Genomic DNA, 14,984 nt, shown 5'->3' with positions numbered 1-14,984 from the left:
AGGGGGGAAATAAGTAAAGTAAAAGAACAGCCACGACAGTCAGTGATGGCAGCAGTTCACTCTTCTCTGCTGTTTCAGTAAAGAAAGCATCTGCTGACCATACACCGACAGTGTTTGTTATTCACCTCAGAGACACTATGACCTTCACAGGGGAGGAAAATTGAGGATGCACATTCATCTGCTTTCAAGTAACACCCGTCATCAGATCTTCAAGTAAGCAATTTTCTGCAATTAGGAGAGGTGCTGGCCATTAAAACTCATGCTACTCTCAGGCACTAACCCTAAAATTAATAACTTCCTTCTTCCAGCAGCTACGTATTCCTATTTTAACACTCATTAATCCAAAGGAAAGGAGATTGCTGGTCTAGTTCAGATCCTAGTAACACAGCTCCCTCTTCCCTTGCAGCAGAAATCTCCCAAAAGGCCAGCTAATGACCACACCACCATTCTGTGAAGAGCCAGATAACAATTAGCTTTTTAAAGAGCTACCCATTGTAGGGTCACTAGTTTTAGAACTGCTTCCTTAGTAATCACTTAGATCTATTTGCAAATTATTGACGCTTGCAGAAGTTTTGACCCAATGATAACTAAGACTGCATGAGAAAGAGCAACAGGAGAAGAAAATGCACACCCTTTCACTGACTTCTACGGCAGAAAACGACTTGTTACGGAAGGGTTTCCATTTGTAAATAGAAAAGTCAAAATGGCACTTCAACCTGTGTAACTGCATGGAGAGAAAACCTCTTGTAATTGACACGTGCTTCAGCAAAGGCAGGGGACTGGCTGGCGGGGCTGTGCTGTCCTACAGCAGACCACTGGGCTCAGCCCTTACACAGCTCAGTAAGAACCCCAGGGACCCTGGCATCACCTCTTTGCAGAGTAGGTCTCTGGACTTAGCTACGGTCTATTGTAGACTCCTGAAAGCCAACTGTTTTGAAAATGTGAACGGTGCCCTCCCTTTGTAGGAGGACAGCTATCACATGTACTCATACAACTCAGAGCCCACATGTAGTAACATTAGGTTAAAACGCTACTTCAGATTCTGAAATCACAAATATGGATTCCAAAATTAGGATAAAGCATCACCGCTTCTAAGGCTTCTCCACAAAATGCCCATGTTTAAAGACTGTTGGCAGCACTCTTAAAAAACATAGACACACGTGTACGTGACAGGATCCTGCACACAGGCGACTCTCTCCAACTGTCATTGGTGAATCATGGTAGGCACTTTCAGCAGATGGCTTGTGCTATCAGCCCCGCTTCCCCGTTTGGAGGCCAAATGATGCTTATGTTTACTGCCCAGTAGCTATGAGGGAAGATGCTCCACGAATGTAGCGGCAGGGTGTGGACAGAGAGCTCATGCCAGCGCAACGCCATCTGGTCTGGAAGCTGCCTTGGCAACTGCTTGGGAAACAGCCTCTTGACTTGCCTTGCCTTACCTTGGTGTTAGAGAAAATTATTTTAATTATCAGCTGCCGGATAAAGATGAGGCAGAGGAGAACAGGGTCGGTTACCTCTTCCTGCCTATTCTGTTGTCTTTAAGTTGGCTGTTGTAGCAGTGCCTAGTGTCTCTGAGTCATGGCATACAAGTCATTTCAATGACAGTCATTTTACCCCATGCCTGTACGTAGGGAAAAGGGAGCAAACGTTTTAAGGGACTATATGAAAATTCTTTATAATCTACCCATACTAATCTGTCACACCAGTTCATCAGCGTACCCCAAGTCTGAAGCTAGGTTATGAGCATGTGATGTACAAGATTACTACAAACACAACACAGAAGATGAGATATTGGCACACACCTACATGGATACCAGTCAGTCAAAAGAAGATAAAAGCTCTGAGAAAAATGGAGAAAAACACTAATTAGATTTCCTTATTGGCTCATTATTTCTGCATGACAGAAACTTCTCTTTAAGTGAGAATTCACAGAGCTTGAGACTGTGTCTAGAAACATTAACCTACTGTATATAATACAGTGCCAGTTCAGTATCCATAGGGAACAACAGATGTGTCTAGACAAAGCTATTTACAGAAGTCAAGATCAAATAAGTAAAGATGTCAAGCTAAAGCACATTGAAGTCTTGCACGGAAGAACTCTTTCGGAAGTACAGCAGCTTCAGTTTGCTTAGCTTAATTCCCCCTCAAAGAGATTAAGTTAAACCCAAAAAGATACTTCTATTTTTCAATCTACAAAGGGATTTAATGTTCTTTAATGTTATAGCAGGAGTTAACTTCTCTTAGCTATACTCAGTCCTTGCACAATCTGAGTTTACATAATGCTTGGTTGATGCCACTCTCTGCCTATGTGTGCTGTATGTTGTAGCTCATGGAAAATAACTCATGAGGTGCACAAAGTATGGCAGGACTTCTCTGCAAATTCAAGCACTGGATTGCTGCCTTCCCTCTGGGGCATGTGAAAACAGCAGCAGAGAGTACTCAGGAGGTGACTCCTGATGGTCACAAAGTCACCCAACTTCTCACTTCAGCAGAGTCATGACTTCATCACTGGGGCCCACATCTGCAATGGGAGATACGTTTTACGCTCTTGATGGCTTCCACTTTCTGACAATCTTTTTCCCCTCCAGGACTAGCTAAAAACACTGGATTTACTTTTTTATGTCACAAAGAAAAAGAAGACAAGATAATTAAGCCTGCAAGAACCTACAGGAGTCACGAGCTGAGATTCATTCTAGTGTAGTATAATCAAAAACATGACCTGGGAAGGACTCCTAATACTGAAAGCTGCCACTTTTAATTTCCTCCTTCTCAGTAGCAGGATGTATGTAGAAAGTAAGCGAGTAATAGCAGGGAGATAAACAGATACCAAAAAAAGTTAATGTAAATGTACATTAAAAGTGCCAGCCTGGAGGACCATTAGGTCAGGCAAGTGCATTATATACGATGACTGATTATCTTGCCCTGGTACCCCACAGAGGACACTACGTGTTACTAAACCCCAAAGGAATTGCCTTCATAATTCAAACAATGGTAAAACAGGAAAGTAAGATATTTTTCAATGCCTATTGACTCAGTACGGCAGCATGACACTGCTGAGAAAAGAGATGTCCAGAGTCACTGGAAACACACAGAAATTTAAAAATTTTGCAAAGTCTTCATCAGGGCACATACAGTAAGATTAATTCTAGCCAAAATCTACTGGAAGTAATTTGAGCAGTATACTCTTGGACCACAGCTCCCTTTGCAATGGCAGCACCCTGTAAGGTATGAACCGTACAGTCATTCCCTGCTCCACTACTACACTCTGATCTTCTCCTTCTTGTGGAAGTTTCAATTTATGAACTCCCATTGTACAGCAAAAATGCCTATAATTAGTCCCTAAGTGAAAGAAGTTGCCATTTTTTCTATCCAATTTAATCCCATTTTTATTTACTACATTGGTCAAAGATAGGCAGTTCTCCATCTGATCCTTCTGCGCACTGTAATGCTTCCCAGTTTTGTACTGCTAGCAAACTTCATTAATACAGACATACTTTTTTTTTTTTTACCTAAGTCATTAATGAAAATATCTAGTGTGAGCAGTCTGAAGATAAACCTTGCAGGAATGCCCTGCTAAACTGCATCAGACTCACAGACTCCCTGTCAGCTCTTCTTCGGCTAGTTTATTGCTATCACTAAAAAGTAGATTATGGCCTAGATTTATTAATAATTTCCCATGAGGCAAGGAGAGCTCTGTTGAGGGAGTAGGGGAGAGGAGCTCTGATGACATTATGGGAACCCTTATTCAAAAATCTTCTCTCAAACAAGCAAGATAGTGATTTTTTTTGTTGCTAACAGCTTCTCTAGTCTCCGGACACAGGTAAAAAACCAGAAATAGGCATATATAATTCCTGCATTATTTAAGATTTGTTCCTTTTCAGTTTCTTTTCTCCTCCAGGGCCCACCACCAGGTTCTGCAAGCTCTGGGTATATGTGCACACAGCTCCCCACCAGCCCCAGGCTCCAGCCTCCCAGGGCAGAGCCTCCCTGCACTCCCCTCCCATTCCCTCTCGCCAGGCAAACTGGCACTCTGGTTTTCAGGAAGAAAATGTAATCCCTCACAGGAAAGCCTGTTTAGCACACGGGCTTTTCTGGCAGGTTGAAACGCCTTCCTCTTTGGTTACAAAATGGTGAGTTACCAAAAGCTGAAGAAAAATTAAGAGATTCTTCTGTGGAGCTCAGATGGTAGATGACTAAACTGGAAGATGCTGGTGGAAGCACCTTGCTGTAAGATTGGAAACATACCAGTCAATGATAAAAATGATCTGCTCACTGGCTCGGTGTTTATTCTGGCTGCATCGCAAACTATTGTAGCCTTATGATCAGTTCGTACCTGTGGCGATACAGCAAAATGTTGGAATGCTACTTAGGATAAGGTCTCATCAAACACAGGCACTAAGACGTGACAGACACAGACATTGCCCCCAGTCAAGGGACTGCACCTTAACAACCCTCAAGCAGACCAGATGTGAAGGAGGCAGTTTAATAGAAAAAGCAATAGCCATCATTTCAAGGGTCCCCAGCCCTCTCTGGCCTTTCAAGATTTTAGTATTTTTCTCCCTTCTATATTATTTTCCTAAAAAAGGGCATTTAAAGAGCCCTTCAAATACACATCACGGCACACACAAGCCAAGGCTTTAATCACAGCAAGGCAATGAAGAACAATAATTTTTCCCTCTTGTGCACAGGCATTGAAATAGTGGTAAGCTACAGTAACAGGCATTTTGCACACACTGCTAGCCAAACAACACACATAACAAAAGGAAATAATGACTATTTTTGCAAACCAAGGGCTCTGCTTTGCTGTGCAGCATTAAAATGCATTTACTCCACAACCCCCATTCCCCAAACTGCAATGACAGCACCTCTACTAGAGCCACCGCAGAGCACAAGGCTACGCTGGGGCACCCCAGCTCCAGAGGATGCCCACGGATGGTTTGAAGGAAGGCACCAGGCACTGCCCTGCCCACACGCGTTCCTGCACAGGCAGCGGCTGAACACCACAGGGGCCAGCAATATGGCTCAGCACAGCTTGGGACACAAAGCCACGAGGCAATCTTAAGCCAAAGGCAAGTTTGGCCAAAGGTTCTCCATCAACACAACAATGGAGAAAAACAGTACCTAGCATTTAATATTACTCCATTTATGTTGTTCAGTGCTATCATGATTATGAACATGCTGTGAAGTAGAAGCAAAAAGCAATGTTCTTTTATGCTGCGAGCACTCTTGCTGTAATTTTGTGCCCATAATACACACACTGTGTTTACACCACCACACTTAAGAATTTTAGGATTGCTTATGAAATATAGTTCCTTCTAGTTCTATTTAAACGTGCCATCAAAAATCCATGGCACTTATCTACCACAACTCTACCTGTGCAAGTTCTCTGACTGGAATCTGAATTATTTTTATTGCTTAATTTTTTTCAGAAAGCAATTTTCTAAGAACTCATAGAATTGTCCAATGTTTTGGGGGAATACAGGCAGAAACATTTATTTCTACACTCTCCAAAGAGGAAAACTGAAAAATTTTATACGATAAAATGTCACTGAATAGGTATCAGTTGTTCCTTCTGAGGGAGAAAAATCCAGCTATGTGAATTACTCAGCACTATAGCTGGTTTTTGCCTTTCATCTCCCTGACAGCACCAGTGACAGAATGATAACCCAAAAAAGAGAGAGAGAGAGAGAGAAGGAGAGATAAAAGGACACAGAGATGTACTGAAGCAATGTTAAGTATACACAAGTTGAGTATTTACGTGCTGTGAGCATAGGATGATCTGGACTGACACAATCAGGAAAAGGCAATGCATGAAGGGTTTTTCTCTTTCTTATTAATTGATTATTCTCTTTGCTACAAGAGGGAATTTAGGCCAATACTGCTGCTTTCCTAGCAGTTACAGACGTGATCTAAAGTAAAGGAGGGTGGGGGGGGAAACACTGAAATAATTCAAACATCTACCTCCTTTTGTTTTTCTCAAGCACTGCACATTGCTGCTGGTTTAATAAGAATGTCTTAGGTGCTGCCTAACTGTGCCAAATCAACAAGGACATCTCACAAAGAAGCCTCTCTTCTGCAGCTGCTAAATGCTGGCACCCTGCAAAAACATATGTAACGTTTCACCTTCACAACGGTCCAATGTATTAATGAATTGTGCAGCAATCAAATGTAACTCAACTTTCTCTTAAATAAAAAGGTGTGTTAAACTGAGGACTCTCCTCCCTATAAAAATCCCTTCGCTACTTCAAAGTGTCATTTTTAATGATCTGAATGTTTCTCCCTTTCCCTGCCCCCCTCTCCTCTCTGAAGCATCCTAAGTAATGGCAGAAAATCTGTATGTATTTTACAGCACAGGAAGTTTTACTGGTGGGGATGGAGAGGGGGAGGAGTGGCAAAAGTAGTTCTCAACTCCACACCACGTATAAGCCAAGGCAGGCATCTGCTTCCAGGACACATTCATGCCTGTAACATTCCCAAAGTGCTGAGTGTACGTACAGCTGCCTTCCCACAGTGATTCAAAGCTCCTATCTTCTCCCATATTCCTGATGGCACAACAGCAGCACTGACGATTTCCGTGTTTGTGCAGTATTCCTGCACTGAGAAATGCAAGGGGGAAATATATATGTATTTTAAAATACACCTCTCCTTACATGACTAAGAAGGCCAAGAACAGAGGAGGCCCTTTTCCTTTATAAACAGGCTTGTTCAAAGCCTGCAGCTGGCAGTGGATAGCAGATGGACATTTTCTTTCTGCCACCGTTTCTCCTACCAAAGCAGCAAGAGAGATGTTGCCAGGCCGCCTCTGTTTCTGCCTACAGCGAAAGACAAATTGCACAGAGGTGGGTGAAGAGCAGCGCATTGAAGCAACTGATAGAAACCTGGCTCCTTTCTAAAACACCTCTTCTCCTACTTCTGCTTAAGCATATACTGCATAGCAGAGTGCATATTTTGTGATTTATTTATAAGCTGTACCCTTTTAATAGCTATTTTTAAATAAGTATGTAAGCAATCTGCACAATCCCTAAAATCTAGCACAATAATTATGTTTTGCCTGGTGCATATTATAAGTACCAATTTAAAGGTGCTTTACCGGTTATGGTAAACAGTTTCCACAGAAATTGAAGGTACGAAATCACCATCATAAAAAATACCTGTATTTGCAGTAAGATTTTCAAAACATTTGATGTAAAACCAGAGTTCAGTTTCTCAAATGCAAAAGAGATACTGCTGGGCTTTTCACAAATTGTTCAACAGACGAACAGGGCTCTCCAGGGCACTTACAGGTGCTCTGAAAAATACTGACTGGTCAGAGGGAACCAGATTCATTGTTAAACAGCTACTGGGTTCTGAAATTAGCCTCACTCGGTGTCTGGCATCAAAATGTACTCAGCAGCCTGCACTCTTCCAAAAGTCTTTTGATATCTGAACTTTTCTGAAAATGTGCCCATGACTGTGGCCAACGGGCTTTTCCGGACATTTTGTCACACCAGCTGCTTCCCTCTCCTCTGATCCCAGACACTCGAATGCAGCAAAACACGCAAAAAATATACATCCCCCCTCCTGGCGCACTTCCATAGGACTGCTGCCTGCCAAACTCCCAGAACGGTAGGTGAGGAGAGGGCAGAGGAGCCCCCCCACACGCCCCGGCCACCCTTGCGCCCCTGTCCACAGGTGCACAAGGTGCAAGGCAGCATGGGGAGGGAAACACACCACCCGAGCAGCAATGCCCCTCCTTTGCAGTGCAACCCCGTGATCCTTTCCCTCCCAATTCAGTTCATCTCGAGCATCAAGGTCAACACAGCAACGCTGGCTCTCTACTTAAAGCAGATTTGAGACTACTAAACGAGGCAGTGATAGCCATCCCTGAAGGTATACCACGACCCTGCACAGCAGCTAACTGAAACAGAAATAATCTCTGGGGCCCTGGAGACTGGGAGATGTTTTGCCCAGAAAACATTTCACGACCCTTCCTCTGAAAGGCCCGATCCTCCTGTCTCTTCCCCATGCAATTAAACAGTACTTACATGAGAAGAGGCACTGATTTCAAACATTTCCTTGCTTGATTAAGGCTTACTCATCAGAAAGATATTTGTCCTAATTCAGTGATGGGACTCAGATAGATTAACTTGGCTAATTTGCACATATACCTTGAAGCAGACAAATGGATTGTTTTGTTCTTATTAATATCAGTTACTATCTTTATTTCTGCTTTGACTCATATTCTGAATCTGAGTCAAGACTTCTTGACTGCAGAGCATGGCTGACTGAGAAATTAGTCTTTACAATTTAATGTATGTGTTTGCCTCAGTCTGATACTGTATGCAGACTATTACCAGAGAGTAAAAAGAAAGAAGATTTCAAGTTTGCAAATGCTAGAAAGGGATAAACCAAAGGAAACGCCTATCTTCAGCTACTCAGTGGATAAAGGATTCAGCTACTCAGAGGCTAAAGGATTGCTTTGTCCATTTCCACTTCCACTTTCACATTGCAGAGATTAATGCATTTGTTTCAGGGTATTTAGGTGATCTTAGATTTAGTAAAAGACTTTTGGGGTTTTTTTAATAAAATATAAACTTCGAACAAAATTTGACCTGACAGGCAAATTTAAAGAGTTTCGATTCTGCACAGCATATATTAACATTCATGCACATTTTATGTAATCTACAGCAATTTTACACCTGATGCCTACAAAATATTGTCCTAACAAACAGAAGGTCCTCAAGAAAATTCTCCCATGTTGCATGCAAATAACAAAACACTCCTGCAGAGGCAGTGGGACATTTCATGGAAGTCAACTGCAACAAACAGGATCTTGTAGCCATCATGCCAACAAACATCCAGAGAAAGAAACTCCCAATTTGAGACGGTGACTAGATATTTGGAAATATTATACAATTAATCTCGCTATTCTCAAACTTACAAAGAAGCTCATGAAAAACAACAAACTTGGGGTTTAGTACAATGAGGACATGCTACCTACCAAACCAGAAAGATTCGCTTCAATAGGCATCAAAAGTAAATTATATTTACTGGTAAAAAGAACTACTATGCATACGCTTTTCATGGATACCATTTTGATATAGATGTTAACATACTAAATTTGCCAATAAAGTTTATTTGTCTTATTTAAAAAGCTGAAAAGTTTGAAGACATGAAACAAGCTTGTCTCAAAAGAGTAAAACAAATCACCTGAAAAATCAGATATCTCTCCTTTCAAGAAAATAGGTGTGTTTGCATTAACATCAAAAGCAAAGCAAATTAAAAAGGCAAAGCAGAAAAAGGAAATTCTTACTTTAACTTCCACTGTCTTCCCACCTTGCTCGATATGCCTCTCAAGATATTCAGAAGACAGCAGGTCACTGCAAGAAGGAGAAAAAAAGAACCATAAGTCTCCTACATGTGTTCTTGCACTCCCTCTCAGCAAGCACTGATTAAACATTTACATTTGAAAAGGGCAAAAACTGCAGGATACTTTTCCTAAAACGTTCATAAAAATCACTGGAACAACCACCTCCAATGGAGTTACACAGTGCATGGGATACATTGATTTTTAAGACCAGAAGGTGGGACAAGGAAAACTGAGGGGGGGTTTTCTCCACAGAAGGTTCAAAACCAGCCCCTGATAATGATTTTAATTCAAGAGACTTTTCTATTTGCTGCTAAAAGTGAACAGTAAGGAAGTTAGGAGAACTTCAAGAAAAGAAAAAAGCAGAAGGATGAGAAACCAGTTGGAGTCACTCCTGCAGCAGGTTGTATATGAGGGAAAATGGCAGCTGCCTCGGGCAGACTCCTCAGGACACAATGGCACAATAATGAAATGACCTTGTAATACCAATATGGTGAGCTCAGGATCACGCTAAATGGGCAGGCAAAGCCATCAGCCACAGGAGCTGCACCACACTGGAGGCTCACGGCCCGTTCCACCCGGTGTAGGCACTAAGGCAGGCGGCGGGAGCCACGCTGCCCTCGGGCTCGCAGGGCAGGCCCCCATGGGGGCCCGTCCCTCACACTCGCTCCCCTGGGAGCCCTGCAGCTTTAGCGGCGTCAGAGGAAAATGCTCTGGGCAACAGCACGTCCAGCCTCAAAAGTACTCAAAGCTTTGGAACAAGCACCGAAGAGAAAAAACAATCAGACCTGAGGCAAGCGTATAGAAGTTAAATGCATGCTGTATTTACTGAGACACGTCAATGCTAAACCAGTCAAATCCTCTCCCTCGTAAGTTATGTTCTAGGCAAGCACATCATCTACATCAGAAATTTCACTAAACACTTTCAAAGACTGCAAAATTTTACTGAGATTAAATCTGTATAAAGAGTTTATATTGTCCCACCTAAGAGGATATCAAACTGGAAAGGATGAAGAATCGGTAAGGAAAACAGGACAACAGGCACGCTGACTGACGGGACTGGAGGCAACAAGCACAGACCTTCTCAGCAGAAGAGGCAAAATTGAATGTTTCTCCTTCAAACAGCAGAACACCCAGGCTAGAGGAGAACTGACCTGCTGTGGGGAGGCAAGGACCGCAGAGCAGCACCCAGGGCAGCGGCCGCTCGGCTTTCCAGAGCTTCGCCCTTGCTAAACAGGCAGCAGGGCCATGGACCTTTTTTGCTCATGTAGGCATTGGTGACTGCCCAGACCAAGCCCCGAGCAGGACAAGGTTGGTCGTATGGGTCCTTCCATATCAGCCCTACAAACTGCCAGCTTGGTATTTGCATTAATAACTCAGGCACAAAAACCAGGAGTGCTCTAAGGAAATATGCTGATAACGCTAAGTTGGAAAGCACGGGGAATAAAGAAGAATATTGAAAAAACGCCCACAGGAAAGAGCTGGATGATCTTCAGGACTGGATTAGAAATAGGATCAAATTCAATTGTACAAACAGCAAATCTACGCACTTGAGGGCTGGAGGAAATTCCTAGTATGTTGTTTTGGAGGGCCTGGTTTATAAGGAAGAGAGACATGACTGCATTTGTTTCTGGCAAAATGATTTGCCAGATCAGTAAGGTGTCTTCCTGAAAAACACAACTGTCATCCCAGAATACATCAAAGAAGATGTATTTCCAGTCAAACTGAGGTAAGATTAATACCACTGTCCAAAGGAGACCTCTTTTCAAATACTGCAGACACGTGCTGGACAGCTTTGCTTAGAAAGTTCAATTACTTGGAAGCACAGAGAGGCTCCTGAGATAACCAGGGAATGGAAAGCTCCTGAAGTCTAGCAACAAACTGAGTTGTGAGGGGATCTGAATGCACCAGAGTTTATACACCAAGATGTAAAGGCAGCCAGAACCTCAAATACACACGGACTGACAATGAGTTGATGGAAACTAGATGTTAAAAAAAAAGACGTTGTATCTAAGTGCAAGTGACAGAAGCAACAAAAAGAGGGATGCTAATAACTCTCTGAATGGGAGCATCCATAGGACAACTGTCCATGAAGGCAGGGTCCCCTCAGTCACAGTGAGTTCACAGCTGGTTGCTGCTGAAAGCAGGAGGTCTCAGTGCCCCCTCAGCAGCAAGCAGAACCTACCTTGTGTCAGCATGAGCACTCATCAAAACATTCTCGGTGTCAGAACTGACACTCATCAAAATACTCTTGGTGTCAGTACTGGCACTCGTCAAAGTACACTTGGGAGGGTTCAACAAATCCATGGGTTTGCTCTATTAGGTAATAGAAGTCCCTTGTGAAGAGGTACAATAAGCTCCAGAGCTGATGCAAGGGAGGGAAAGTACCTGAGCAGCTGTCAATAGGGGAGGAAGAAAGAGCGAGTGACTCCTTTGGCCACTGCAGAACCAGCATGACCAGCTGCCCCCAGATTCACCCTCTAGGACCCCCTTAATTCTGGGCAGGCCCATATACCTATATTGATGCTTTGCACAGCAGCCTGCAAGTGAGACCCATTATTGAGGAGCACCTAAAAGAGAAGCTGTTGTTTGAGTTACTGATTACAATCCTCTAATTCCTCTTAGAAGTGAATATTAAATATTTAGGATACTCATCCACCTGGGAGAAGCTCAAAGACTTCTATAAGGTCTGTATGTCTTTTCCAGATTTAGAAATTTAGACAGATTCTCTCTTAAAATGTATTTAGTTTAGCTTGCTGAAGTTAGAGATACAGTTTTTCAGCATTCACTAGACTTTCTTTCCAGCAAAAGTCTATGCTTCCACAGATTTACTAAAACCACGTCTATAGCTTAGGGCTCTACTTTTACTCTTAGCTATTTCTGGGGGACTCAATTAAACTAAGGTCATCCTCCTTATCTGATGGCTGCAAAGGAAGATGCAAGAGATTATAAAATGTATGATATTAAAGTAAGTGTACAGTACAAAAGACAGAGATCAAATAGAATGACTTAACTCAGAGAGAGTTTATAGTCTTATTTGGAGGGATGACAAGGAGAAGCAGCACAGGGTCTTCTCATGCGGGTCTGACAAAATTACTGCTTTTTAAAAGATACTGCTGTTCATGTTTTTATGTTCTGAAAGATCATATGTTATGTTCTCAAAGATCTGGAAATTGTGTCTAGCATGAGAAAACAAAGAACTTGATCATTCTTTGCCTTGTAGGATGCAAGAACTAGGAGGTAACAGAAGAGACCAGTAAGCTCAAAACTAATAAAGAGGGACCTTTTCTGGCACAGCCCCTGGTTACAATGTGGAACCTCTCACCACAGGAAAGCATGGATGCTGGAGGTCTGTACCAGTTCAAGCTGGCAATGGACAAGTTCATGGACATAACTGAGGGCTACCAAACGCACAGAAATCGTCCCTGACTCAGAAAGTCTTGGAGTCCTGGAAAAGGACTCTGGGGAAGCCATATACATGCTTGTTCTGCTCTTCTGCTTCTCCCTCAGCATCTGCCTTGGGCCACCAGGACAGGACAGTTGGCCAAGCGCCCCTCTGACCTGACCTGGGCTGCTCTGCCTGCACCCTGACAGGGCCCTGTTTCTCCTGGGGGTTCTGGAGGGCCCCCCAGCATCCCGTTCCAGGGGTGCCAGTGGTCAGTCAGCTGCTCTTCTCCCACTCGCCACCCCTCTGATGGATATACCCAGGTTGTTCAAGTTGTGTTTACTTTCAAAGTAGGCCAAGAGAATGATTTCTAAACAGGTCCATCCATTTTGTCCTCCTGCTTGGTCCCTACTTTCAGTACAAAAGGGCTGGAAACAGCTGGGGATCTGCTGGCATTCCCCTGCCTCTCAAGGTCTGTCACAGTTGCCTCAGTTCCCAAAATGAGCCTGGCTGGAAGGGAAACACCATGGGGTCACCAGCCTGCACAGCTCCTGGGGACCAAGCCCAGAGCTTACAAGCAGACGACAGGTCTGAAATTTAAAGACATTTTTAAAGCCTACCCTAAGTAACATGGCAGGCACGATATGTCCGGGAATATTTTATCAGTAGAAAAATGCACAAATTATGCCATGTTATGCTTTATTATTATTATTATTATTATTATGACTCACTGCACAGAAAATATCATAACAAACACAACACTCCTGCAGATCCAATAACGCAATCAGTGCTATTACAAACTAAGCTACAACCTAATAATTACACACAGTCTTGGAAACTTATGCCAAAAGATATGCTTGTCTCATGAAATCACCTCATAGGTGGAGTAATGTTTTGTCTTCAGTAACAGTGAGGCACATAACTGCGTAATTTTAATAAAAGCCATTATATTAAAACAAACAAAAAGCTATAGTGAAACACGTGTGAAACACGATGAAAATTATTGAAGCAATGTAAGACACTGAGCCATCAGCATTAAAATAATAGCATTTCAACATAAATCGTACAACCCTTTCCTATGGTACAGACAAAATAGGAATAATTCAGCTTGCTTGCCAATCTATCCTAAAAGCCATCATTGTCAGTTTAAGTAGTAGTTTTGATATTAATTTTAAAGAAAATCTGCATGTGAAAAAAAAAATTATTGTGAAAAAAGTCTTAGAAACAGGAAGAACGTAGAAAATTACAGTGAAAAAAACATCTACACTATAAAAGACAATACTGCAGCATGAGATTTTCAGAAACATTCGCTGAGGCATTGACACAAATTCTTTGAAAAGGCATGGTAAAAACCTGCATATGATAAGACCTAAAAATAAAACATTTCACAGGAAAGAAGCACATGTGATCTGTGGCTTTTACAAGGAAAAAACATGTTAATAATAGCAATTCTGGTTTTAGAGGTCTGTTATTTTAAAAATGTACACAAATGAAGTAGTGTAGCTTTGTTTACAGCAGCATCATTTTTTTGAGCATTATCTTAAGTCACAACCATATAAGTCCATCCCATAGAGACCCAGTAGCGTAAGGGCCAGAACAAAAAAATGAGCAAGCTCCTCTCTGCTCTCCCAACTCTCCCAAATAGTCACAACAATAGTACACAGGAGGAGGCGGCTGGGGGAATTTTCTTACAGAAGAGGGCCCAAACTAAGGGAATTATCCAAGATCATGCATGTATATGCACTTAAATTCCACCTTGAATTAACTATAGCATTTGCATACGAGGTTTACCAAAGCAAAGTTGGGTTTGGGAACCCAGGAAAACAGATGAGCTTTGGAAATAGATAGGTTCCCCAGCAGAAGGAGACTGCTCCAGGAAGAGGGGGGGAAATGAGGTGGCAAGAGAAAAGAGAACAGAACAGGTGAACTGTTTAAAGAAACAGAAAGAAAAAACAGGAGATTATAAAGCACTTTGACTTGAAAGAAGAAAAAAAAGGCCATGAAAGATTTTTGAAAAGGGAACAGGTTTGCATTTGAATATGAAATGGATAACAAACTGGAAAATATTCCTGGAAATTAAATAGAAACTTTCACTTTCAAGAAGAGAAGGAAAGTGCCCATCACCACCTTCTGAACAAAAATTAACTCTCCAGATTTAAGAGACTGTAAAGATGGAATGCCTAAAAGCTATGGAAGAAAAAGAGCAGAAACAATAGGGAACTTTTAAGAGGCCATAGGAAGAATTACAAACTT

General features: G+C 42.3%; 1 protein-coding gene across 1 annotated transcript in view; it reads right to left on the bottom strand.

Moving 5' to 3' along the window:
- The window catches only part of ADAM22 (ADAM metallopeptidase domain 22), a 138,995-nt gene that overhangs the window by 63,533 nt on the left and 60,478 nt on the right, over window positions 1–14,984 (bottom strand). The window contains exon 4 of the mRNA XM_059818298.1: window positions 9,293–9,359. Coding sequence (XP_059674281.1) covers window positions 9,293–9,359 — 67 coding nt within the window. The remainder of the gene's footprint in view (window positions 1–9,292; window positions 9,360–14,984) is intronic.

The sequence above is a fragment of the Gavia stellata genome, chromosome 6, assembly GCF_030936135.1.
Source record: "Gavia stellata isolate bGavSte3 chromosome 6, bGavSte3.hap2, whole genome shotgun sequence".
Classification (NCBI taxonomy): domain Eukaryota; kingdom Metazoa; phylum Chordata; class Aves; order Gaviiformes; family Gaviidae; genus Gavia; species Gavia stellata.
The sequence above is the reverse complement of the archived record's forward strand: the minus strand, read 5'-3'. Positions and strand labels throughout refer to the sequence as shown.